General features: G+C 37.3%; 2 protein-coding genes across 9 annotated transcripts in view; one reads left to right on the top strand and one right to left on the bottom strand.

Moving 5' to 3' along the window:
* The window catches only part of LOC100115746 (L-2-hydroxyglutarate dehydrogenase, mitochondrial), an 8,881-nt gene extending 696 nt beyond the window's left edge, over positions 1–8,185 (bottom strand). The window contains exons 1-6 of one of the 7 annotated variants that reach the window (XM_016984151.1): positions 8,097–8,185; positions 1,546–1,666; positions 1,142–1,343; positions 851–1,063; positions 590–781; positions 62–513 (exon numbers count right to left, since the gene is read on the bottom strand). In XM_016984151.1, the coding sequence (XP_016839640.1) occupies positions 62–513; positions 590–781; positions 851–1,063; positions 1,142–1,343; positions 1,546–1,631 (1,145 nt within the window). In that variant the 5' untranslated portion in view covers positions 1,632–1,666; positions 8,097–8,185. Of the gene's footprint in view, positions 1–61; positions 514–589; positions 782–850; positions 1,064–1,141; positions 1,344–1,545; positions 2,538–8,096 lie in introns of those variants that run through there. The other 6 variants (XM_001604068.3, XM_032598048.1, XM_031927620.2 and 3 more) reach the window with 6 other exon arrangements.
* On the top strand, positions 8,005–27,648 carry LOC100118877 (WD repeat and FYVE domain-containing protein 3). 2 transcript variants are annotated; one of them, XM_016984149.3, is made up of 43 exons: positions 8,005–8,280; positions 9,937–10,171; positions 10,554–10,958; positions 11,038–11,230; positions 11,303–11,489; positions 11,561–11,742; positions 11,816–12,167; positions 12,251–12,372; positions 12,462–12,745; positions 12,821–13,087; positions 13,166–13,830; positions 13,915–14,204; positions 14,287–14,502; positions 14,580–14,752; positions 14,829–15,194; positions 15,277–15,460; positions 15,545–15,816; positions 15,897–16,126; positions 16,212–16,379; positions 16,457–16,665; positions 16,747–16,922; positions 16,997–17,145; positions 17,231–17,790; positions 17,875–18,079; positions 18,151–18,583; positions 18,688–18,897; positions 18,975–19,163; positions 19,240–19,533; positions 19,624–19,859; positions 19,945–20,200; positions 20,284–20,495; positions 20,560–20,692; positions 20,764–20,917; positions 20,997–21,231; positions 21,303–21,526; positions 21,597–21,850; positions 21,934–22,161; positions 22,226–22,417; positions 22,491–22,662; positions 22,745–22,988; positions 23,064–23,318; positions 23,401–23,598; positions 23,672–24,529. In XM_016984149.3, exons 2-43 carry the CDS (start codon positions 9,950–9,952, stop codon positions 23,784–23,786), a joined length of 10,311 nt encoding a protein of 3,436 aa, XP_016839638.2. In that variant the 5' UTR covers positions 8,005–8,280; positions 9,937–9,949; the 3' UTR covers positions 23,787–24,529. The 2 variants fall into 2 exon arrangements, with proteins under 2 accessions (XP_016839638.2, XP_016839639.2); XM_016984150.3 differs by lacking the exon at positions 8,005–8,280 and adding an exon at positions 9,223–9,590 and having other exon boundaries at positions 23,672–27,648.

Genomic DNA, 27,648 nt, shown 5'->3' with positions numbered 1-27,648 from the left:
ATTTATTTAGATATCATTGAATATTAATGATTTCTGTCAACTTCTTTACTCTAATGATTACCTTTTAACATCAGAAGTTTCAATTCCTGGAATAAATTTGTTTAATTCTTTAACAGACAACTGATAAAAGAGCGACTTGACTGCTTCCTTTATTCCTGGAATAACATATCTGAAGCAAAGCTTATAGAGTCCTGGGAATTTGGCCATTTCTATACAGTCCCTAATATTGACATCTCGCCAACGATATCCTTCTCTGGCAAAAGCAAGTACAGCATTTGGACCTAGCCAGATATCTCCATTGACTCTTGGTGTAAAGTGCACACCCAAAAATGGGAATCTGGGATCTGGCACTGGATATATATTTGTGGATACAAGGTTTTTCTTGCTATCCTTGAGTAGAAGATATTCACCGCGGAAAGGCACAATTCGTGGGCTCAGGCCACAACCTGTCATAACAGCCAATCGATCTGAATGTAAACCAGCGCATGTTAGGACATGCTTGGCATTCAGATACTGCAATAAAAAGATTTATGATTAAAAAATGAGTAAAAAAATAATGGTGATTCCATACAAATCATGGCTGCCATACTTTGTTCTTAGAATATACGCATATGGGAGCTAGTTCATTTTTTCCTTTGGATTCAATAGCTTCAGCAAAACCAGCAACTTCAAAATCCAGAAAGACATCACCACCCATTTTTTGAAAGTCTTCTGCAAAATGTCGACACACTAAAGCCCAATCTACTATTCCTGTCCATGGCGACCATATAGCTTTTTCTCCCTATACAGATATTTATATTAGAGAATGAACACAAGTGACTATCAATGATTTTTCATGGACTCCATTTACCTTGCATTTAGACTCATAATTTGCAATGCACTCCTTGTTAACCAGTTCAATATCAGGGCACTTGTTTTTCAATCCTCTCTCGTAGAGATCGTGCAACTGTGAAACTTGCTGTTCGTTCTGTGCCACTATGAGCTTACCTACTTTTTTGTGTGGGATGTCTTTTTTACACACGTAATCGTATGACAACTTCAGACCTTCCACACACAACTTTGCCTGAAATAAACATCGTACTTATATTTCTACGGAAATGCCAATGTTCATAAATAACATCATTTTTTTCTATCAACTAACTTTCATGCTTCCAGGCTTATAATAAATGCCAGCATGGATAACACCACTGTTATGACCAGTTTGATGTTTGGCAAGAACAGCCTCTTTTTCTACGATGGCTATTCGCATCTGAGGATGCCTGCTCTTCATTTCTCGGGCAGTGGCACATCCTACAATGCCACCGCCAACCACAACCAGGTCGTAGGTTCCACATGAATCTGCGCTGAAAAAGCCCAAATATGAAACCATTAATTAATCTTAATTACACGTTGAGGCATGTGGACAGATAATGTTATCATTGGCCTGATAATTCGGTACAATTATAGGTTCTCTAATGCTGCTCTACAGCTCCGTATCAATTTTCAGCCAGACCAAATTGAAACGAGATACAAAAAAAAATTATGATTACAAATAAAATAACGTACCTCAACGTAGAGCCGTTTCGATAGACACTATTTACACACGTCAGTGATGTTCGAGTAGTCAAAGTCCTTATCATAGACGTCGTCATGATGAAAGCAGTGAATCTCTTAGCCTCTCAACTGCCTATGACATAGAAATGCAGAAAAAAACTCTCGACAGACTTAGAATAGCTAGTGCACCATACGCGTTAAGAGTATGGAATACAAATAAGTGTACGCGTTTGTACAAGGAAAGTCGGGATGTTGGTAAATCACTGGAGAGAAGTCAAGATAATATTTTTATCGTTAAATTTGTAACATCATTACAATGACATGAATCAACACCGCTTTGCCGATATTCAATTTTTAATCAGCTCGAACATATATAGGTATATAGGATAAATATTAATAAATTATTAATCGAAATATTCTGCAATATATGAATAATTAAATGTGCAATTACTTTTGCGTAATTCGAGTGTTTACAAATTTAAATTTAAATTATTCACATTCAACGATTTGCAAATAAGCGTCAGAATTATCATACGTGTATGCATTTATGAATGAAAGCTTTTTTTGTAAAATAAAAAAAGGCGTATCAACGTTACATAATCAGCATCAGAATGAAATGAAGGCTGTAAATTTCGCCTATTGGCCAAAAGCGTGCAAGAATTTGAAATTGAATCTCCACGCAAAATTAACAAGTGTTCACTCGCACACATACAGCAATCGAGTCAGAGATGCAACTTTAATTGTTACAATCTATTGTTCATAGGTCAGAGCGTGGATATCGGAGAAGAGCTGGGGATCAAGTAACGCATGACGTTTTAAAAAATGAATCGCCGTTTAATAATAGTACATCCTATCGGTTAAATTACGTTTTTAACAGCCGCCGCCAGCAGCTTCTTGCGCTGAAAAGCACGGAAATTCACTGCGAAGTCGTGTAGGGAATCGATCCCGCCGAGGCGCCGCGCGCGAGACTCGATTTCTAGGTAGATAATATCGCGGCGCGTGTGTGTCTAAAGATATCGAGCAACAGGGCCGTAAGTATATATGTGCGTATATACGCTTTACACCACGCCCACTACTCTACTGTAAGATCATCTGCAGCATCTTTTATATCAATTGATGATTGAGGGCGGAAAAGAGGATTTGAAAATGTGTTTTTTTTTGCCCCTTTCGATTGAACAGCAGAAATTACTTTTATTTATTGATGTGCAGATGTCGTTATTATTATACGTGATCGTTCGTCTTTGCAAACAATTTTATTAATTTTTATGAGATGCGTGAAGAATTATTTTTTCAGCGTATAAGCTGTGTTTGATTTTATAAATGGAATGTTTTGTTTTAATTGAGATCGCAGTATATAATTGAATATTTTTTCAAACTGCATAAAAAAAAATTTTAGCCGGTTGCGGGTAAGGTTTGCTTCGCACTTTTTATAAATTCTGATACGGATTACGATTTCCCGCGCGTATTAGCTGTAAACTTTGGTTTTCATTGTGCAACTACGTCGATCATTATACAATTTGGTCATTGACATTACTTGCGAAATTCATTGCGGTTCGTTTTATTAAGAAATTTAGACTTTTTCACGCTATATTTTATGTAATTGAAAGACGAGCTGGTTTTGTGCGAGACAATCACTTTCGTTTGAAATCTTCGTTTGAAAGTTATAAAAATGAACTTATTGTTCTTCAAGATTTAATTATTAATCTAATCTAATCTTAGGCAAACTATATCTCCATAGTTTACTCCTTATCTGTCAAAGTAGCGTAATTTTGGCAACTTTCATATGGGTAATATTTCATTTTTCAATTTAATGTAAAAGCTGGCTTTATATCTAGTTTAAATCATATATTTATTGTACGCCTCGATGACAACGTAATCCTCCTCTTCCTTGTTCTTTTTTTTGTTGTTGTTTTTTGTGTGTTTTTTTGTTGTTGTCTTAAAAAACTGATGGCCTTTGTTGTGAAGCATTTAATACGTGATTCTGATTGGTTGCTGGTTGGTTGCCTAGGCAACGAGATCAGAACCGCGCTTTAAATTCATAACCCTCAAAACAGTCATAACTCATAACCCTGGTAGAAATGTTTAAGGTGTTTAAAATGAAATGTGGAAACCTTGATAACAGATAAAATATATGTAATATAACTAGCAAGAAATTTTAGTAAAAATTAATCATTACCAAGAGTGTGTAGATGTACAACATGTCTATTGAAAAGTGGCACCCTAACCCTATTTGAAGTAGTAATAAAGTGTGTGAATATTATTTAGTTTTTTTTTTTTAATGTCAGTAAGAAGTTCAATTAAAAGAATAAAGAGTTTGAAGATATACTGTGTCTCTGTGCATAAAAACCTTAAGAGTGCTCCACGATTATTTCGGAAGTCAGAATCGAGTGCAGCGCTTTGCGGACAAAATGTGCAAAATATTGAAAAATGAGTTACATTGAGCCGGATAAATATGGGACAAGGGTCCTCTAACGCTAAGTGAAAATAAGCGCGCTCTACTGGCCTATACTAAAATTAAAAGCCGAAAAAATTCTTTCTGATTTTGCTTGACAGATTGTAGTTTTTAGAATAATTATACAAATCGGAATTGAGTTTTAATCGATTCATTATTTCATACTACACGTGGGGAAACTTCGTTTTAGCTTGAATTTTTACATAACTAGTCCTAATAAATCGTTTTCTCTGAGTAACTCATAAACAGCTGATTTTATGCCGAGCAGACGAGAATTGAGGTCTCATTTTCTTTCTATTTTTTAACAAACTTGTAAATTGATGAACACTATAAGGAGAGTTTCCCCACGTGAACAACGGCTTAAACTTTTGTTTCCAAATTTTTTGGTTTATCTCAATCATATTATAAACTCGTATTTTGTCAAGCAAATTTGACCAAAATCACTTCCGGTCTGATAGTTCGGAGTGGCACGTCGATCGAGGTGTGGAGCACTCTTAAATGTAAAAGTTGTAGATATTTTAAAAACACAACTTTTTACCGTGACAAACATTTTTTCAAAACGCTTATACATAAACAACAACCCTAGAAACGATTTTTGGTACATATAATTGAATAACAATTTCGGTGTGACACGCCACGCGAAGCGCGAGCGCTAGCGGTCGTGCTTTACACGCAAACGATGCAAGGTGGCAATCCACCGTGGCCGTAAGGAGCCATAAATCTGTTACAGGCATCCCGCCGGCAGGCATAGCGCTGAAACGAGAAAATGGGACCCTCTGTGCGGGGGAGTGAGACCCAAGCGTCGCGTCGGCCTGGATCACGGTATTTGTGGAAGCGGAAAAGTGGGGAGCAATTCCTCAGTGCCATTTTCGACGCTTAGAAATCCTCTGCATTTGTGACAGCTGCAGTTTACAGCGACGCCGTAAGAGTTTTTGACTTCGCTGCTGCTGCAGCTAAAATGCACCGAAATTGGCACTGAAAAGTTTCTTTGTATAAATATTTAAATATCTATATAATACCGGGAAATTCAAATTAGTTCTGTGTGTGTGTATATATCTTGAAATTGAAATAATAATAATAAACGAGTATACAAAAATGTGCAGCAGTGTTAACATCGACGAACTTCTTCTGCGGGCGGTGGAGGAAAAAAACGAGAAGAAAATCTGGCGGTGCATACAAGCGGGCGCCAACGTCAACCATCGGGATCTGATGAGCGACCTAACTCCGTTATTCATCATTGCAACCTGCGGCTCAAGGTTTACTCGAGCGACAGACGATGAAGAAGTGCAGTTGCGAGCAAGGATCGCCGCGTTGCTGATCGAGTCAGGTGCCGACCTGGACAGCCTGACTTGGTTCGAAGTGGAATACTTCGCTGACTATATGATGGCTCTTCAGGCAGCCGTCTATTTTCGCAACAACGTCGTCGTCAGCGTTCTGCTCGACTACGGCGCTGACGTCAACGCTGCCTCACGATACAACGGCTTTACCGCGCTTCACTACGCCCTGGACGATAAGTTCTCCGACGTAGATATCGTGAAGAAGCTGCTGCGGGTACAGGGCATCCAACTCAGCAGCGGCTGTCATAAACACGGAAACACGCCTCTTCACTTGGCCGTAATGAGGGAAAAGGACAGCGAAGAACTGGTCGAACTGCTGCTGAAACACGTCGCGGATGCCGAGAAGAAAAACCGAAGAGGTATGAGCCCGGTGCAGGAATACCTGGACAACGCCCTCAGCTTGCGCACGAGAAATTTGCATTTTCGAGGCATCGAACCTGCGTTACTGAAGCTCATTCCGCCGAGCGAGTCCGACACGAGACAGCTGCACTTGGTGTGCGTGTTTCACGGAACTAGTGAAGTTCGCAAAATGGCGATGGCGGATCTTACGCCGTTTTGGCACGGGGAGCATCGACGACGGACAGAAATTCGACGGTGAGGCTTCTGCTGAATCTGGGCGCCGATATCAGCCAGCAATTCGGCAGATACCAGCCTTACCTGATGCCAACGACGGTCTCGATCAAGATGAAAAAGGCAGCTACAGCATCCTGGACATAGCCATTCTACTTGGAGACCACCAAGTCAGTCTTATCCTTCTGCAGCACCTGGCTAAACTCGTCGCACTGATGCAGTCCGACGACGAAGAGGAGACACTGAGCGAATTCAACCTCGACCTGATCCACTGGAGGGACGAGCAGCAGAGGATGTCTGACTTGTGGCGATACTGCGTCGACTGTCGCGAGGAGCTGAGGGCGATGAAGAGGAGCAAGGTGGGCGAGAGTCTGAAGAAACGCAGGAAGCTGGTCGAGGACTTTGAGACCGGCATGTGCGATGTCTTCCCGATCTATCGGGAATCGATCTCGTACACGAACTTTGGCACGGCTGTGGAACACTGGAAACTCTCCGAGCAGGCGGCCGAGCTGCTTAGTGATTGAAGCTATTTCTCGGTTCGTCGAATGAAATTTCGATGATGCAGAATTCTTACGGTGCTTGTGCAATTTTTTGTAAATATTTGTAAATATTTTAATGAAGCTGCGTAAAGTGGACCGGAGAAAATAAATTGCTAATCATGTTTATATCTGTAAACTTGTATTTTTGGTGCAATGAATTAAAAATAAATATAAGCATTTGTGATAAAATAATGGTAAAGAATTCCGTTTACATTTTTGTAATGTTGTAAAAATGAAATAAATGATTTGTCTAATTTTATGCCACCGAACTTATTTGTATTGCATATAAAAATCCTCTCTTTAAAAAATGATGGCTTTTGTTGTGAAGCATTTAATACGTGATTCTGATTGGTTGCTGGTTGGTGGTGCCTAGGCAACGAGATCAGAACCGCGCTTTAAAAAGCTAAAATACTTATCACTTTCTTCATGTATTCATGTAAAAATACACTGGAAACGAGAAATACAATGTGCTAGAGATGGTAGTTTCTGTGTAACTGGCTACAAGCAAAATTTGATACGCTAAATTAAAAAATTGCACGTGAAAATATGAATGAAAACAGTTAAATCATAATCATATAGGTTACATGTTTTCTAGGTAGCATATTAATTATCTGTGAAAAATTTCAGTTGTATAGCTTTTTTATAATGCAAATGAATAGCGTTGTAATGATAGACACGCCCACTGACTCTTATACTGAACTTTTCTTCAAATTCACTATTCAAACCAATGATGACGACATTGAGCATTATTAATATATTTATTAAAAAATAGTTTTGAGGGATTTAGTAGCATGTTACATGCTTATAAAATATTAGCACTTAGCAGACGTTAGTGTGCCGCCCAACACTTATAATAGATTTTCTACCAGTGTTATTAGACAGAGATAGAAGCAAGAGCGCGCGAAGCGCGCCTTCATTCCTAGTTTAAAAAAGATCGAGTATTATAGGTACTTTAGTCTTATCTCGCATCAATATTATCGAATTCTTTCATTGTACCGAGTTTTCGATTGTTCAATATATTCACGTATGTAAATTTGTAAAATATATTGTTGTAAGAGCAAATCCGCTGCGTGAAAATTCCCGCATCCGGGGCATACCGGAGTTTGACAAATTGCAGGTGGTTTCCGTTCGAAATTGCCGGTATACGCAAAGCCTATAAAATATATCATATATAATACATAATAATATATACGTATATAACGTTATCAGTAGTCACGACTCGTTCTAATCAGCCTTCGATCCGCGATACATCACACACCACGACCGCACGCACACACCTCGTCCATCGTGCGGCTGTACACACTCTAATACACACGCGGGGGGTGTCAGTCGTCCTCCCCCCCTCCACACTCCGGGATACCTTATACCTACTAATATACAACCCGCAGCAGAGAGAACAGCAGCTTTCCGAGAGTTAGATAGCCCGAAGAGAGAGAGAGAGAGAGAGAGAGAGAGAGAGAGAGAGAGAGAGAGAGAGAACGAAAAACACGCGCCGAGCGAGCCGCTACTTATCGACCAGCGATGGATCGCGCGCGGCGTGGCTCGGAGCATGCGAACTAGACACCGCCGTCGTCTCTGTCCGTCCGCCGTGTCGTTCAGTGGTAGTCGGACGTCGGTGTGAAAGCGTATATATGCGCGCGTCGCGACCTGAGCAGCCGCTAATACTAGTGCACGGCTCTGGCGATGTGTGCGTGAGAAAAAAGTAGTATGGCTGCTGCTTCTGCCGCCGCTGCTGTGGAAATGTCGCCGAGGAGCCTCCTCAGCAGCGTTCTTGCAGAGACTGCTCGCCGAGAGTGCAGCCACGGGAAAATGTAGACTCTCCCGGCCTGCGCGACGCGACGTCACACAGGTAAAACAGCCGAAGAACCAACGAGAGCATCGCTTTTCCGGGAAGACTCGCCGTCGCCTGTTTATCTGTGCCTCCTACTTATCTCTCCGCGCGCGAGTGTTTTGTGCATTGTAGGTACCTACTCCGAAAAGCTTGCGCGATGACGCGAGCGAGCGATTTGACAGCAGCCCGACTGGCGGACGTAAATACAACAATCTCTCGCGAGACTCTCTGCGTGTACACAATAATAACGGGAGAGCGAGTTAAATGGCCAAGGAAAGACACCGCGAGTGTAGTCTGCTAGGAAATGTCCGTGTCATATCGAAATGCAGGAACAGCTTCCTCCTCGCCCGCATGTTAATATACTTATACCCACATCGTCCTCCCACGGGCGAGAGGCAATGTTTTCGCGGACGAAAGTACAATAATATCTATATACGCAGTCGGAGCAGGGAGGGATATAAATCGTAGAGTGAGAGAAAGAGAGGAGGAAAATTATCGGGCCGCCCTCGCGGCGCACGACGTTCGATTTTCTCCTCTTGCGCGCGGCGCACACAGCTGGACGGTCCGCTGCTGCGCGACGCAGAGATTGTCTTCGTCGCGGACGTGAGAGCTGCGGATTCGCCACTTAGCCAAATCGAATTAACTCGTCGCGAGAGTAGTGCAATATAATCGACACGCAGAGGGAGAGAGAGAGAGAGAGAGAGAGAGAGAGAGAGAGAGAGAGAGAGAGAGAGAGAGAGAGAGAGAGAGAGAGGGAATAATATATAACGCGCTATTTTTATTGCACCTCCAGCAGCGCTGCATACCTATATACCTACTCCTCTCGCTCTTATCGTGTGCAATACGTGCTGGTATTATACCGTACTGCGGAAGTGCCGAGAAAGAGAGAGAGAGAGAGGTAGAGACGGATACATAAAAGCAATGTCAGATCTGTCATTATGCAACTGGTTATCTGCGACGTGAGATTGTTGTTGTTTCGTATTATATGCGTGGGTGAACGACAGGATTGACTGCAGCAGTCGCGCACAGGATAGTAATCGCAAGCGCGCAGTTTCGGAGCGGCAGGCAGGCGCGACCTTCGTTGTTGTTGGGCTCTTGGGAAATAATATCTGTATAGCAGCCTGTTACTGTGCCGCTGCGAAACTACTCTCGGTGTGCGATTTGTCGCTCTGGCGCAGCTCTTGCCAAATGCCTGGCTCTGGTGAAATATTATTGGAAAATGAGAGGCGGATTTTAATTAGCCTGAGAGAACTGCTGCCTTGTTCAGGAAGCAGGAAGTGGCTGAGCTGCTGATGCAGCTGTGATTCTCTCCTGACAATGTGTTGATGGTAGGTGGGTTTTTTAAATGAAGTAGGAGCGATGAAAATTGATTCGTTTGCGATTATCCTATAGCCAGTGCTTCAAGTATATAATATAATACTGGACAGCGGTCGACTGGAGGTTTAATATATCTATTTTAAAACCAGAGCGTATAATCAGAAGCCAGGAGTGTGTTTGTGTGCTGTGAATGAGAGTGCAAAACAATGGGAGAGATACCTTATTGTGAAAGTCTTTGGCTGTCTGCGTTAATAGATGGATAGTCTATTTTTCTTATCTTTCTTTCTATGACTTTCGAATAATCTTGTTGACCTGGGGTGTAGGCACGTATAAAGATGATTTGCTTGTGTGTTACAGATTAATTCTAAGAATGAACATAATGCGAAAATTGAGAGGGGGTAGTGTCAGCAGTATGACTTCCGCCGGCACTGGGAACCTGGACAACTGTGCAGGGGGTGCAAATCCACAACACACTGCTCTTGGACTTATGCACCTGAAAAAACTCTTCTCCGAGTATACCCATCCTCCTCAAGCGCTGTCCGATGCTGAAAAAGATGACAAGCTGTACAACATGCTACCGTTGTTTTGCAAGGTAAATACATTGGCTAAAAATGTTGTGTGAGCCAATCAATACTGGGTTTATCCCACTTAGTCATTCTACTATCGTGAATCTTTATCCCGCTTTGTCTGAAACATTTTATGCCTTTTGACTAGAGGTAAAGTCTTTATTAGTAAATTTGCATAGTTGATTATTTTTCATAAAATTTTGCATGTAAATTTATTTGAAACTTTGCACACTGTGCAATTGTAATTGATCCATACGATAAGAAAAAACACCTACCTGTAAGTGTGTTGATCACTTTTGTGGCTTCTTAGTCTCAACAGAATTGAGGGGAGATTTTGTGGTTTGTTTCTCTCACTTGAAGTGCTTGTTTTGATGGTGTGTAATTACATTATGTATCCTGCATTATTAGGTGTTTGGAACAAGTCCATCTGGAGATATGAATGAAAAGTTTTGGGATATTCTTGCCTTCACAAAAGAGGTATCAAAACTCATGGTCTCTGAGATACGTCGAAGAGCAAGCAATCAGAGCACAGAAACAGCAAGTTGTGCAATTGTGAAATTTCTTGAGATTGAAAACAGCGAAGAGTCAAGCAATGGCTGGATGTTGCTGTCAGCTCTAAATTTGTTAGCTGCTGGGGACACATCATTAATTCAAGAAATGACTACGGCTTCAGTGCCTTCAACTTTAGTCAAATGCCTCTACCTGTTTTTTGATTTACCAGAGATGAATGAAGAAGAAGCTGATGTTGCAGATGCAAATAGTGAATTTACACCTCGAGAAAGAAGAATATTGTTACAAAAAATATTTGTTCAAGTATGAGAACCATATTGTCTTATTAACGATTAAAAATTTGGAGTAAAAATCAATTTAACACGAAATAATGTTTTTTCAGTTATTGGTAAGATTATGCAGCCATCCATACCCAGCAGAGGAATTGGCACGAAAAGACGATCTCACTCTACTTTTCTCAGCAATCACAAGCTGGTGTCCACAGTATAATGTTATGTGGCGTAAAAGTGCCGCCGAAGTATTAATGACACTGTCACGACATGGTCTTACACAAAGTGTAGTAGCATATATTCACAGTGAGTTATTTTTTCCATAATTCTCAACAAATCGTTAATAGGATTTTTTCACATAAAAATTTTTTATTACAGACAAAGGATGCATAGGACTTTGTATTGAAAACATGCAACGTGTACCTGAATTAGCGCCATTAGAAGTCGTTGAAATGTTTGTGACTGTATTTTGCTTTTTAAAGGACTCTAGTGAAGTGTCGCAAACCTTATTAGATGATTTTCGCGCTTGCCAGGGTTATATATTTTTATCAGAGTTTCTCCTAAAGTAAGTTCTAGAGTTTGTGGCAAATTGTGAAAAAATAAACAAAATTTCATGTCTCTTTTTTATTACTATAGGCATGCCCCATCTCGGTTAGAACAAGATGGTAGAGCTGAAGCACAAGATGCTATTAGAAACTTGGTATTGATGCTAGCATCATTGACTATGTGTGGTCATACGGAATTGAAACCAAGTACTGCAAGCATGGGATCTTTGTTTCAAATGCTCAGCTTCACGTTACCCCAACCTAGTAATAGAGGTATATAAAGTTAATTTTTAATTTTAAGAGAGCTATTTTTTCATCTTCTAAATGTTATAAATATGTTGTACAGGAGGCAGTGTTCGTAATATACAGGCATTTCAAGTATTACAATCAGTGTTTGTAAAGTCCAATTCTCCTCTTCTCTGCTGTACTATACTTGATGCTATATCCAGTGTTTATCACAGTGACAATGCCAATTACTTTATCCTTGAAGGCCAAAATACTTTGTCCCAGTTTGCAGAGAAAATTCATCTTAAGAACTTGGAAATTCAAGAAAAGTTCTTCCAACTTCTGGAGTTCATAGTGTTTCAGTTGAACTTTGTGCCTTGCAAAGAACTCATATCGTTGTCTATACTGTTGAAATCAAATAATTCTGTTAGTTGCAGTATAATGTGTATGGAAACTCTTATTAACATACTTCGGTAAATAGTTGTTAAGTTTGAAGTTCAAAAACTATCACAAAAGCTATTGTAATCAATAATCACAAACTTTTAAAAATTTTCAGGCATAATGTAATATTTAAAGATGTATACAGAGAAGTTGGATTATTAGAAATATTTGTAACATGTCTGCATAGATATGCTACTTTATTAAAAGATAAACAAGCTGTACTGGATCAGGGTCAAGGTATACAAACAATTTTTTAAATATTTGTTAAAAAACTTTTTTCAATGCAGCATTTGTTTTAACGCTAATAATATTAAATTTTTTATTAGAGTACAAAATGTGTCCAAAACAAGAAAAATTAGGAGCTTTGATAATGGAAGCATTGACGTTTTTATTAGCCGGAAATGTTCAAAATGCAAATGTCTTCAGAGAATGTGGCGGAGCACGTTGTGCTCACAATCTTGTACCTTACATAGACTGCAGATTCCAAGCTTTAGGAATCGTTAGAGAACTGATTCTCAGTGCAGGTGGAGATGATGATATGGCAACTCTTCTGGGAGTAATGCACTCTGCTCCGTCGAACGCACTTATTTTGAAGACGCACATTTTGAAAGTATGTACAGATAAGTTGTTAAAAAACAAACTTGATATCAAATTGTTTTCTTACTATTTTGTGATATAATTTTAGTCGCTTCTTGCGTGTCTCCGAGAATCACATCGTACAAGAACTGTGTTCCGAAAAGTTGGAGGATTTGTGTACGTTATGTCTGTTCTTGTATCATTAGAAGGACAACTGGGTCCTCCACCTCCTCAAGGTTCAGAACCGTGCAACGATATAACTCAAAGAACACCCCAAGATGAAGCACAATTGCTGACATTATTACATATGGTTTTCCATACAATAAGTACTGCAATGCGCTTTGAACCCGCGAACGCCAAGTTTTTTCATCACGAGGTAACTTTCTATTTAAAGGATGTCAATTAGATAAGGGGTTGTATCATTTAATTCTAAATACTATTATTTCGATTACAGATATGTCAATCAAGTCTCTGTGATACCCTAAGGCTATTAGGTTGTTTTACAACTCAAACTAAGCTTGAAGAAACTGATATCCCTCTTAACATGAATTATCACAATACCTGGCTTGCTTTGTTCACTGGAAGTGTACTAGAGCCTGTGTTTCCAAGTGATCTTCCACCAGTGTTAGGATATGCTTGCTTATTGCTACGTTTATTATATGACGTCGCCCTTGATGCTTTTGACAAACCAAATCTTGCTGGAATGGGAATGAGATCTCCAAGTCACAAACAATCTAGCGTGGAACATCAGAAATCATTGGATTCTCCGGGAAGTGGAAAAAGATCGAACGTTAACTCGCTCAATTTGAGTCCACCAGCGCCAGAACCAATTATAGTTCACCCAGGAGTTGTCGTTGGAATGCTGCATTTACTTCCATCAGTTTCTGATGAAACCGATCCTGAACTAGCGCTGTCGTTACAAACGTATGTGGCGGAAGTAATAAAGAGTTTGGTGCGTTCTGAAAGAAATCAACAAGTAATGTGTGAGGCTGGTATGGCTGGGGAACTTTTGAACATGGGAAGGCTGGCTCTTCAGGATGAAACCCATCCCTTACATCAACCTCTGCAGTATATAATTGAACGCTTAGCTGCTCAATCATTAGAGCCAAGAGATTTAAGGTATTTTTTGTAATTTTCATGAGACAATGGCTCATTATTTATAAGAATGAAAAATTAAATTTATATATTTAACTTGTTAATCAGGGAATTTCTGAGATTGGGCGATCCACTGTGCTGTATTTCTCTGGACGACATTGAACCAAAAACACCTCGGGGAGGTCCTGTTCCACTGACACGAATAAAAACGTTGGTGTCAATGACAACACCAAAGGATTTCAGAGCACATGGCTCTTGCACCTTACCTCCATTCGTTGAGTTCGATATGAGCGCAGAAGGTTTTGCATGTCTTTATCTGCCTAGTGTTGCTCCTCAGAGCACTACACCACCCACAGTTGTGTCAGCAGACAACAGTGTACTTGGCGGAATTGGCTCAGGTATTTATGCTACGAAATTTATTATCCTTGATTAAGTTTATTACGTATGAATGCTTACAAAGAGAATATTTGTAATTTACAGGCGATAGACTGTTTCCTCCACAAACCGGTTTAACTTACAGTACGTGGATATGTGTGGATAAATTCAGTGATCCCCGAACCGACGCTCACTGCGTAAGATTGTTAACACTGGTTCGTAATCCTCCCTCTGGCAGAGATTTAATGTGTTTGACGGCTGTTCTTAGCGCACGCGATAAAGCTATAGTCGTGTCAACTCAAGAAACAGCTCTACCACAGAGTAAGTTCTCATGCTAATGATTATGGCTTTTAATAAAATAGATGAAAATAATAATATCGTAATTGTGTTCAATGAAGATGTTGGAGAATGGGAACCTGAAGGGACTGGCGAGTGTGGAGCCCGAGTTTGGTGTCCAGATTTATTACACGAAGGACAATGGCATCACATTGCTATAGTCCTAAATCGCGCAGTTTTAAAGAATTCCAGTTTTTCGTTATATTTAGATGGACAACATATTCACAGCCAAAAGGTTTGTTTTGCTTTATTTGCCAATAAAATAACATTTTATTCACAACACAGTTTTAATTATTTCAATTTTCTATCAGCTTCATTATATCACACAAACTCCTGGCGGTGGTGCAGCAAATTTAACAGTTGCATCACCGGTATATGGTTATATCGGTACACCTCCATGCTGGCGACGATACTCAAGACTGACGTGGAAACAAGGTCCATGTCATCTAGTAGAAGAAGTGTTCAATCAACAAAATATAGCCAATTTGTTTAAGTTAGGTCCGCACTATATGGGAAGCTTACAAGCACCACAACTTCCCGGTTCAGAACCGTTACCTTCTCTCGTCGCAGAGGAAAAAGTAGTTTTCGGTTTAAATGCCAAAGCAATGTCACAATTAACTCTTGCAAAAATTAGAAAAGTTTATAGTAGAGCAGATAACAAATCAATTGCCAAACAGGTAAATTAAAAAAATTTTTGTCTCCATCTAATATTAATTCAACAATTTCGTAAGTAAAATTTTTTTCTTTTGTTTCGAATAGCTCGGTATGTCGTCTCACGAAAATGCAACACCAATTAGAGTATTGCACAATTCGGCTGGACATTTAAGTGGTCCAGCAAGAGCTTTAGGAGGTGTTGTAGTTGGCTACCTAGGAGTTAGAGTTTTCAATCCAAGACCCGTTGCAATCATGGTTGACAATGTTGGCGGTTGCTCCGTTTTACTTGGTAAGCTGTGATTTAATTATTTTCACTTATCATTATCATTCTATATAGTATTAAGCTATGTCTATGTGCTATTATTTCTTATAGGAATGATTGCCATGGCTCAAGATGTCGAGTCACTTTATGCTGCTGTTAAGGCACTAGTGTGCGTCGTTCGTTCCAATCAAGCAGCTCAGCAAGAAATGGACAGACGTAGAGGATATCAAACATTAGCAATGTTACTTAGACGAAAATGTCCTCTTTTAAACTCTCACATTCTACATTTAACGTTTAGTTTAGTTGGCACTGTAGACAGCGGCAGAGAAACAAGTGCTATTCCTAACGTGACAGCATTTCAAGATTTGCTGTGCGATTTACAAGTAAGACGATTTGTCCAACCCTGTGTAAAAGTTTTTTGATAAAAGCGATAAACTATTACAGCACAACGTTTTTTTTTTAGGTGTGGCATGAAGCACCTGGCGACCTGTTAAGATCGCTCTTAGAGCACTTATACGAACTTATAGCTGAATCTAGCGAAAAGCGTACAAATCTCCGTCTTATGAGAGATTTACAGCTTGTTCACAAGCTACTCCATATCTTAAGTGATGTTAAACAAAATACTACAAGACAAGTACTATTAGCTCTACTTAGCATATTATTAGGTCAACCGCGACAAGCTGATTTGTTGTGGTAATTATCAACGAAAATTACACTAATAATTAGCACATGAAAATCTATTTTCCAGTTAACAAACATTTTTGCCAATGTGTTTTAGGTTTGGCCAGTTCATAGTAGCTACCCTGCCTCTAAGTTCAGAGAAAAATCTAGTTTTAAGAGAAGGCGAAGGAAGCAAAGAAGGAGAAGGAGAAAGTATTCTTCTACGTAATCGTTGCCTACAACTACTCCACTCTCTTCTATTTAATGGTTCTAAAATTAACGCAAAGTACGTAATTGTTTCAGCTATTAAAGTATTAGCACATGTTTATTAAGAAAGAATTTAAAAATATTTTATCGTTTCAGTATGTGCGAGGAAATATCGAAAGTATTAGGATTGGATTGGGTGCTATTGTTCCTCCAACCTGGACTTCATAGCACCACGGTTGTCTGGGGTTTAAGAATTCTAGTCGCTGTTTGCTCAGTGCAACCAATTTTGCAAAAATTCAAGGAAGGAACTAGTAATGGTGGTTGGTTGCGCCATACTGATCATAATAAAATGGCTATGGCTTTAGGTACAAGCATTTGCATACTATAATAAAAAAAAGAGAATCAATTACTTATTTCGAATTTAAATAATTGCTTTACACTTACAGGATATTATCAACAAATGAGCGGCGGAGAAACGAAAACCACAGGCTTACACGTGCCTGGATTTCAACATTTGGGATGGTTACTACCACAACATGTCGATCTTGTTCCTGAATTATACTTTTTATTTATTGCCCTCATGATGGGACAGCCAATAAAATTACTGCCTGCTGATTCTAAAGTATGTATTTTGTATTTAATTGTCAATTCATTTTTAACAATTTTGATTTATACCTTGTAATATTCGTTGTTTAGCTTGACCTGGACAATGTTTGGAATTTCATGTTTGGTGTACCAGCAAATTATTCACTATCTTCATTTGCATCTCGGATAAATTTGTGCCCTGAAGCTATTGTCACGCTTTTAACGATGGTGCGAACCATGGTCAACACATGTTCAACGAGGTATTGATTATATACTTGTTCAATAAATAATAAAATGCCGATCATTAAAATCAATATTTAACGCACATTTTGTAATAACTTTCAGCGTGGATACTCTACCCGAGTGGCTTAGTGATTATCCAGTGACGATAATCCAATTTTTGTTCTTCCTATATCACAATTTTACAGATTTCATGCAGTTATTCATGAGTGCAGAGGTGCTAGGAGCTTTAGCTGGAACACTCTTTCCAAAGCCTAATAATTCTAGTGTAGATAGCAGTGGTGCTAGCACTCCTGCAGATGAACAAGAGCCAGTATTAGTAAAATCTCCTTCTAAAGATGTTGGACTGACAAATCATCCAGTGCGCAAGTTCGTAATGGACTTTTTGAGAGTTATCGTTGTAGACTCTCTTTCTTTACCAGTATCGACGAAATCACCGCCAGCTATCGATCTTGTTCTGGACGCATGGCCAGAGCACGCATCTACAAATCAGCAAACACATTATCAAACTGAAGTTTTATCGATCTTAATGGAACATCTATTGGCAGCTGACGTTCTTATTGGCGAACAAGCAGCTTTGCCGGTAGTACCTGGGGGTTCTGCCAACAACATTACTAGTAATGTTTGTTATGTAACAGCTAGAATTGTTGATAAATTATGGCAAGGTATGTTAGCATATATTTTGAAGTTTCGTTTCAAGTACAAGTACCATATTCATGATTTGATATTAATGGGATTTGACGTTTTAGGGTCATTAACTAAAGATCCACACGAAATATTTGATTTTATTGTCAAATTAATTGGACAAGCTAAAAGAAGACCAGGTGCTGTTAGTATGGAAGGTCTTCATCATTGTTTGAATAGATCTATTCTATTTTTACTATCACGTTCTACGGATTCGATAGCCGATCAAATGGCAGTTTTGGAAGCTTTGCATAAACTCACGACCCATAGGTAATTTTTAGGAGTTGTACAATTCATAGATAGTAAAGAAGTGTAATTTAATTTTATCGAATTTATTGCAGATTGCTTGTATTTGGTGCTGGAAATCATGAGTTAGAATTCATTGGTTGCTTAACATACTGTCTATTACAATTAACGGCTGATATTAAAATAATGTTGGATACCAATATGAAAACTACATGGCACGTGAATCCACAAATTGAGTCTAGTGATGATCGACTCACATCTCATCAAGGACACAATCTAATGGCGGTTGCTGCTACACGTGTCTGGGAAGAATTATATGTATGCAAGAAACCTGCTATAGAGGAAGTTTTCAAAGTAACTCTGCAGCCGCCAGTAGGAAATGAAAGAGCACCAGATCTATCAGTCGTTCGTGAACAAGTTCATGAAGTAGCACAAAGACTTTGGATGAACTATGTGGTTTCTGAAAGGAAAGCTCCATATAGAGCTCCATGGGAACTTCACAACCAGATTCAGTCTGCAATTAATAATGTAAGAATATCAATAACTTTTTTAAATATAATTATCATCATCTTATACATAAATGTTTTTAAAATTCTAATAACACATAAAACTTACTTTTTCATAAATTATAGAAAATACAAAAAGTCACTGGAGGTTTAACGAGATTAGCTAGTCGGACAAAAGTCAGAAAAGAGGAGTCTGTTAAAGTTAAATTAAGATTGCATTACAGTACTGTAGTACAATGGACGGAACAAAACGTAGCATTAGTAAGAGAGTTAGCAGCTAGCCGAAAACTGCAGTATCAGCAAACTTATCAACATACGCAACGTTACGTTTATCAAGTAAGGATTTTTCGTTGCCAAAAATAAAAAATGTCAACAGTGGTGTTTTTTTTATTAATAAATGTCTTTACTTGTAGGAGTGGTTACAAACTGAGACAGAACTCACAAGAGAACGTGGTTTATGGGGACCACCAACACCTACAGTACTTGATAAATGGATGCTTGATATGACTGAGGGTCCATGTAGAATGCGAAAGAAAATGATGAAAAACGAATTATTTTATATACATTATCCTTATAGACCTGAACTGGAACATCCGGATAATGTAAAATTTTTAGTTATACTGCGTATATTTAATTTGACATCTTAACTATCTTTTAACATAAATATGTATTCCATAGAAACAACTGAAGTACAAAGTAGCATCGAGCCTGGATAGCAAAGAATATTATTTAAAACAATTAGGAAACGCCTCTGGAATGTTTGAACGAGAACGAGACCCGGTAATTGACGACACGCCTCTGAATATGAACGAAACATCCACGGAGAGTGAACCGCCAATGGTTCCATGCACATTGGAAAGACATGCTAGTGAACCTGATGAAACTATAGAAGATACTGAACAAGAAGAAGAAAACAACCAAGGCATTCCAGACAACCAGACTCTTCTGCGATTGTTAGAAGAACATGAAAAAGTAAATTTCTCATAGGACTTTATTTATCAAAATGCTAGTACAGCTCGATTATCATTACAATTGTTTTACTATTTTATTTTTATTCTACAGATAAGTCACATGTTTAGATGTGCAAGAATACAGGGTTTAGATACAACAGAGGGGCTTTTATTATTTGGAAAAGAGCATTTTTATGTCATTGATGGTTTTACATTATTAAAGTCTAGAGAAATTCGTGATATTGAAAGCTTACCTGATGCTTATGAGCCTATTTTGCCTTCACCTGGTTCACCAAGACGCTCTCGTGCAATGAGACAATGTTCTAAATTTAATTACGAGGATATCAGGTAAAGTTATTTAAAAAAAACTTTGAATTAGTTACACATTTATTATTGAATAATTATGTATAAACTTCAACCATGACAATTGCAGAGAGGTTCATAAAAGAAGATACTTGTTGCAACCAATGGCACTCGAAGTATTCAGCGGAGATGGTCGTAACTATTTGCTAGCTTTTCCAAGAAAAGTGCGCAATAAAGTTTATCAAAGATTTATGACTTTTGCCACTGCCATTGCTGACAGTGCTCAGCAATCTGTCGCTGGACAGAAGAGAACCGCTAATGTTGAACAGGCGACTGGGTTACTTTCAAGTCTCATTGGTGAAACTTCAGTTACACAACGATGGGTGGTAAGGATTCCTTTTGAATCTAGAGAAAATATCATATTTTTCATATTTAAAATGCTTATTCCGAATTAATTTAACGTTTATAGAGAGGCGAGATATCGAATTTTCAGTATCTAATGCATTTAAATACGTTAGCGGGTCGAAGTTACAACGATTTGATGCAGTATCCAATTTTCCCATGGATTCTCGCAGATTATGACAGCGAGGAACTTGAGCTGTCGGATCCAGCTACTTTCAGAGATTTCAGTAAACCTATGGGGGCTCAAAGTTCTGATAGACTACTACAATTCAGGAAAAGGTAAACAATTTGTGACAATAACATTTTAATTACGGGATCAATAATACAAACTATTATTTAACAGATACAAAGAGTGGGACGACCCACATGGAGAAACTCCACCATATCACTATGGAACTCATTACTCTTCAGCTATGATAGTGTGCTCATATTTAGTTAGAATGGAACCATTTACCCAGCATTTTTTGAGACTGCAGGTTAGTATTTTAATTACTTTAAATGTAATAATAAAACTTAGCATTATGTATTTTAAATTTGTTTTTTTTAGGGAGGTCATTTTGACTTAGCAGATAGGATGTTTAATAGCATTAAAGAAGCATGGCTATCAGCATCAAAACACAATATGGCTGATGTCAAAGAACTCATTCCAGAATTCTTTTACTTACCAGAATTCCTTGTTAATTCGAACAATTTTGATTTGGGTATGCATTATTTTCAAATAATTATATAAAAATCAATTATATTCGATTGTAATTAAATACTTCACGTACATTTGTACAGGTTCCAAGCAAAGTGGTGTCCAACTCGGAGATATCGTTCTTCCACCATGGGCAAAGCAAGATCCTCGCGAATTTATCAGAGGTCACCGACTGGCATTAGAGTGTGATTATGTATCTCAACATCTTCATCAATGGATTGATTTGATTTTTGGATATAAGCAAAACGGCCCTGCTGCAGTGGATGCCGTCAATGTCTTCCATCATCTATTTTATGAAGGAAACGTTGACATTTACAAGTAAGTCTTCAATTATAAATTAACGATCTAATCAATAAAATCTAATCATTATTTATTTGATGACATTTCAGCATTGATGATCCTTTGAAAAAAAATGCGACAATCGGTTTCATAAACAATTTTGGCCAAATCCCAAAACAACTTTTCAAAAAGCCTCACCCAGCTAAAAAAATGACTCAAAGGACCAGTGTAATAGATCCTGGCCCAATCACGCCTGGCCTAAGTATAACGACCTCCGACCGGCTATTTTTCCATAACTTAGATAATCTGAAGCCTTCTCTTCAACCAATTAAAGGTAGATGCTAATATTATTTTAAATGAGATAATTAAATTTGCTATCGTACTAACTTATTGATATTTTTCAGAATTAAAAGGGCCTGTTGGTCAGATCTTACATGTTGATAAGGCAGTGCTAGCTGTTGAACAAAACAAAACTCTAATACCTCCATCATACAATAAATATGTCGCTTGGGGCTTTGCTGATCATTCTTTAAGAGTTGGTAACTATGACAGTGACAAAGCTATCTTTGTTTGCGAGACAATGATGCAAAGCAGTGGGGAAATCGTAGCATGCGTGTGCCCATCTTCAAAATTAATAGTAACTGCTGGTACCAGTTCTGTAAGTTTAATTTGTCAATAATAAATGAACATGATTATTTTTGTAAGGAATAATTTTTATGATTATTTGCCTTTATATTTCAGGTTGTGACAGTGTGGGAGTATGCGAAACGACAAATTTCAATTAAACAGTGCCTATACGGCCACACGGATGCTGTTACGTGCCTCGCCTCAAGTCCTGCATACAACGTCATTGTATCTGGTTCTAGAGATGGTACTGCTATTATTTGGGATCTTTCACGGTGTTTGTTTGTTCGACAACTAAGAGGGCATGCCGGACCAGTTGCCGCCGTTGCAATAAACGATTTAACGGTGAGAAATCTTTTAGAAAATTGATACATAAACGTTCCAGCCATTCTAATAAATATATTTTTAGGGTGACATTGCTACTTGTGCAGCGACATGGTTACATGTGTGGAGTATAAATGGAGAAGAATTGGCCAGCGTAAATACTTGCGTTGGAAGAGCGGATAGAATGCAACAGATATTGTGTGTAGCTTTTAGCCAAACTCATGAATGGGATTCCCAAAATGTTATAATGACAGGGTCTACTGATGGTGTAGCACGAGTGAGAATCGCCTTATTAATAAACATTTTATTTTCATAAAGATATTATTTCTAAATGTCTTTAAATTTATCAGATGTGGTCAATGGACTATGTACAAGTACCAGCTGAAGAAGAGAAGCCAGAAGAGGTTGATGCTAATAAAGATAAAAAGGATGAACAAGTGAAAGAAGAAGATAAAAAGGAGACCACAAAGAAACGCGTCCATGAACTTGTTAAACAAATGAGTATATCAACTGAAGGATCAGGTACATATAATCAATTTCAATTTTTCTACTATTATTTTAATGCATAGAGAAGATTAAATGGTTCTGGTTCATTTGTTTTTAGGTACGTTGGCAAAGAGCGGCTCTGAAAGTAGTCTGTCAGAGACTGAAAATGCAAAAGAAGCAGCAAGATCCCATGAAGAGAAAGAGGAATGTTCCGATAATGAGTCCAGTAATGGATCTGTCAACAAACTTTCTCCTCAAAGTAATGCATCTACTGTTGTACTGAGAAGAAAGAGTCGCGGTAATCCATTGTTTAGAAAGAGTGAAGGCGGAGGACGTGCTGATAGTGAAGGAACTCAAGTCAGGTAATTAACTATTCCTTAACGTTTCAATTTAATTAAATAAAATTTTAAAATGATCTAATACCTTTTCTTTTGCAGTGAAACCACTAATACTACTGTTGATTCTGAAACTGCAATGAGAACTAGCAAAAGTGACACCAGCCTTACTGATAGCTTTGTTGTAGTGACAGAAGCTGACACTAAGCCTAAACGAATGAATCCACAAAATATCTTACGAGAAGGTTTTAAATGGCAAAGGCAATTGGTTTTCAGAAGCAAATTGACCATGCACACTGCCTATGATCGAAAGGATAATGCAGAGCCTGCGTCAATCACAGCATTGGCAGTATCAAGGTAAAATTATTTTGCTTACAAAGAACAAGTAACCATCGCTATATGGCATAATTGATAAATCATCGTGATTCATTACTTTTAGGGATCATCGAACGGTATATGTTGGAGACACGCGAGGACGTGTTTTTTCTTGGAGTGTTTGTGAGCAACCTGGCCGAACTGTCGCGGATCATTGGTTAAAAGATGAGGGAGCCGATTCATGCGTCGGATGTGGAGTCAAATTTAATCTTTATGAAAGAAGACATCATTGCCGTAACTGTGGACAAGTATTTTGTTCAAAGTAAGAAATAGATTGTTGCAATCATTCTGAAATTTTAATATTTCCAATATTTCATAATCCACTTATTTTATAGATGCAGCAGATTTGAATCTAAGATTTCGAGATTAGGTATTTTAAAACCAGTGCGGGTGTGTCAAGGATGTTACTCAACGCTGCGTACCCAGCATTCAACAGAGAGTAGCAATTAATGGGGCGATGCTATCACCAATTGCAATATACGTGAGACAATTTAGATAAAGGGTTAAGATGATTTGTACATAGGCATAAGATGATGAAATTGAGTTTTCTTATTTGAAGTTTTTTTCAGTGAACAAGTCGATAGATCTGTCACGCGTTTATTCCTCGTGTAAATATTTGTTGCTGCAGCTTGAATTTATTGAAGTTTTCTGACAGATTTCTCGATAAATGCGAAATTTTTATGTGCAAATTGAGCAATTCATTATTGCAACAAATGGACATTATACAGAAAGTAAAAATCGAGTAGGCACTGAAAAACTCAGTAATCCATTACTTTTTGTAATACAATTTTATACTAGTCTGCTTTGTGGTGAAACTTTTTCTTCTATAAGATTCACACTTGTTGTAACAACCAAAAGAGACGTTAATCATTATTTATCTGTGATTTTTACTTTCCACACACGCGCAAACTTGCGTGTGTTGGAACTTGATAAAAGTGATTTTTATTTTACATATATAGTTATATATAGAATCCATTAAAGATAGTTTTTATCCAATTGTAAAACACGTTAGCGTACATTTACAGATTTTTTACTTTTGTTGATTGAAGACTAGGAATTTTACTTTACATTATACATAATTTCATAAATATCAAGTCTCTTTGATTTACGCCACAAGGAAGACGCGACACAAATAAATAAAATATAGATGTACAATTTTTATTTAAATAATCAAGAGGAATAGTGCAACAAAAGAAAATGTATTTTACACAAATTCCACAACAAAGTAGAGCTTTTAAGAAACTATGTATCAATGCAAAGATAGAGATTATCATGAAAAAACACGCAGTGAAGAAATGTTTTGTGTCAACCTTGAGGCTTAATAAGTATAGAGTATATTAAACACTATAATAGACAATACCGTATCTTCATAGGAAAATCGCGAACCATAGTTTCTAATAGTGACACCACGAACAATGAAGATTGTAAAAGAGATCACTCACATACAATTGTTTACAAGTTAGAATAGAAAACAGATTTACGAGTATATAAAGTCTGTAAAATGAGAACTCTTGCTTGTCTCATTGCAAGAGAAACCATATGAATTTAACGATTAAAAAGTGCTAATGACATGGTTGGGTGCAATATATTTTGTGTAAAACATAGGATGACTTCAGACGAGATTCGGTCCTAAGTATTCGTCGATACCGCGATGGATTGTTCTTTTAATGTAACAAAGGCGATAAGTCAATTGAGAAATGTTCCAGTTTTGAGGCACAAATTTTTAAGTATTAAGTTTTCCAAATGAAGCGAGAAAGGCGTAATAGAAATTCGAACTGTAAATTCAACCACTGTGCTGATTGAAAAGTACGTATATATGTGAAACTTTAGAGAAAAGTTTGACGTCAGTGTTTGAATATTCCAATTGATAAAATATGTAGATATGTGCAAATCATTACAGACGCAACTTGTAATCATTGTTCATAAAATGTGAAAACTGAAGGAGTATAGAAAAGTATTTCCACGCTTGAATTCGGGGCATATCTGTTGCTTCTAAAATTTTAAATCAATATATATCATTTCATATGTAATGATTATAATATGGTAAACTCTGGAACAGATTATTTACTATCTTAAAGCTTATAATCGTTACAGCCTTGTATTGTTAGTTCTAAATCTTTATCTTTTAAATTCAAAATTTGATTATTCCTCCGGATGCTATCCGGATCTCTTAATAATTTAAAAATTGGAAATTAAATATAAAACAGAAGCAAGTAACTCAGTCATTTTAACACTTGCATAAATATACAATAATAAAGATACTTGAGTACGCGGAATATGTTTTTTTGTATTTATGTGCATCAATATTATTTCTCCATAGCCGCATATTGCAAATGAAGGAGATTATATAAATTGTATTTTCAATTATTGGTAATGAAAATTAATCGAGATTTTATATTTCTTTGAAGATTAGCAAATCTTGCAAAGTAAATAAGCGTCGATTTCAAATCAACATCAACGTCTTATCTTATAACGCACTAAAGTTTTTTAAGTCAGTATTCTTGGCGTTGATCTGGCTTCCTCGAAAAAATTATGAATTTGACTGAGCCACGTACAACTTGTTTTTCCTTGTCTCTTCGAGTATGCAATTTTCTGAAATGAACTTCAAAATTTCCGATCGTTGTTAATGTTATAATCGAATGCATATTGAAAATTGTAGAATAATAATTTGATTCGCCGTTTTTATATAAATATGACAGTTTTACTGGAAATCCACTTTTGAAATGATAACAACATTGAGATGATAAAAAATGTATCAAAAGGCACAAAAATAGTTTCTAGTCAAATGTCATTGCGTTAAACTGTCATTGAGCATTGATTTACTATGAGGTATACATAAATTATCTACATTAATAATCGAATATAACTTTTTATTAATTATTATATTATTGTATTGTTTAGCAGTATTATTTAAGATTGCGTTCATATATTATTTGTACATATATAAACTTTATATAAGACGATCTTTTTGTATACAATTTACTGTACATTTTTTCCATATGAGTGAAAACGTTATTTAGTCCAGTGTATCATGGCGGACTCTTTGTATTTTAATGTAAAAGTGCGGTAAATCAATCGTTGGCTGTGCTGCAATTATTCTGGACACGCGAAAATCTTACCTACCTTCTCTAAACTCATTACTAAAATGAGAAGAATAAGACTTGCAAACCTTTATATAACTAATCAAGTTCCACTTAATTTAAGGGATTATACCTATGAAATTCACTTCGAATCCCATTCTTTTGCTTTTTCACTTTCAATCTCGAGTCAACTTCTTGCGTCAAAGCCGAGAATATTTTAAGTTTAACTTCCTTTATCAATCTGTATTGACAAAGAGGAGGCTGTTTTAAACTTTGCATAATTTCTCATTTTTGTCGAAGAAGTTTGTTATTTAGTATAAAAAATAAAATGGTTTTTGCATAATATGAATACTGCCAGACAATGAAGCAAAGTAGTACTTTTGTTACGAACACGATAACAGTAAAATTTACGCGTATTTTACAAATTCGGATTATTCAATATTAGAGATAAGTGCTTGCAAAAATGGTCTCCTCTTCCGAACAAATTATTGGAAATAAAAAATTATCATATGGCTTTACGTGAAGTTCGAATCTGAAGGACTGTAATTTAAGTGTGATTAAAGTATTAAAGAATGGTGTAAAAGTTCATATACCTATAAGTAACCATAATTTCATCTATATGACGACAGCCGGTATGTCCACTTGATTGGATTTGATAGACAAATCATATAAAGAAAGAAGCTAAATGTTCAATATTCTGATCGAAAACTGTAAATACAAGTACAGCAATGCCTTAGCGAATGTTTAATAACGAACAAATCTCAACAGATAAGAGATTGTAAGTAGTGGCATTTGACACATTACTGCAAGATTTTGCATTAAACATCCGCGAAGGGATCAATTGTAAGCAAACAGCATCTAAAGCTCATTGCAAAGCTATGAAAAACGAATTGCATAGTCTTTAGAAAATTATACATATAATATAATGATATACATAACATGATACCAGTGCTCTTGGTGTGAATGGTACTTTTGACTGATAAAGGCCCTTTAATTGATATGTATGTGAGCACATTCACGACCTCATTATAGTTAAAAAGAAATAATTATATATACATACACGTAAACGAACACAGGTACACATGCCGAAAAAATTGTCATTTACATTGTATGTAGATAGACCTGTCGTACTATAGTAAATGCTTGGAAGACATTGTATAGTAGATGTTGGTCAATAATACATAAATATATATACATATATTATATAAAAATTATACTGAATGGACAAAAAA

This window comes from Nasonia vitripennis, chromosome 3, assembly GCF_009193385.2.
Source record: "Nasonia vitripennis strain AsymCx chromosome 3, Nvit_psr_1.1, whole genome shotgun sequence".
In the NCBI taxonomy this organism is placed as follows: Eukaryota; Metazoa; Arthropoda; class Insecta; order Hymenoptera; family Pteromalidae; genus Nasonia; species Nasonia vitripennis.
This window is presented reverse-complemented; position numbering and strand designations above follow the sequence as displayed.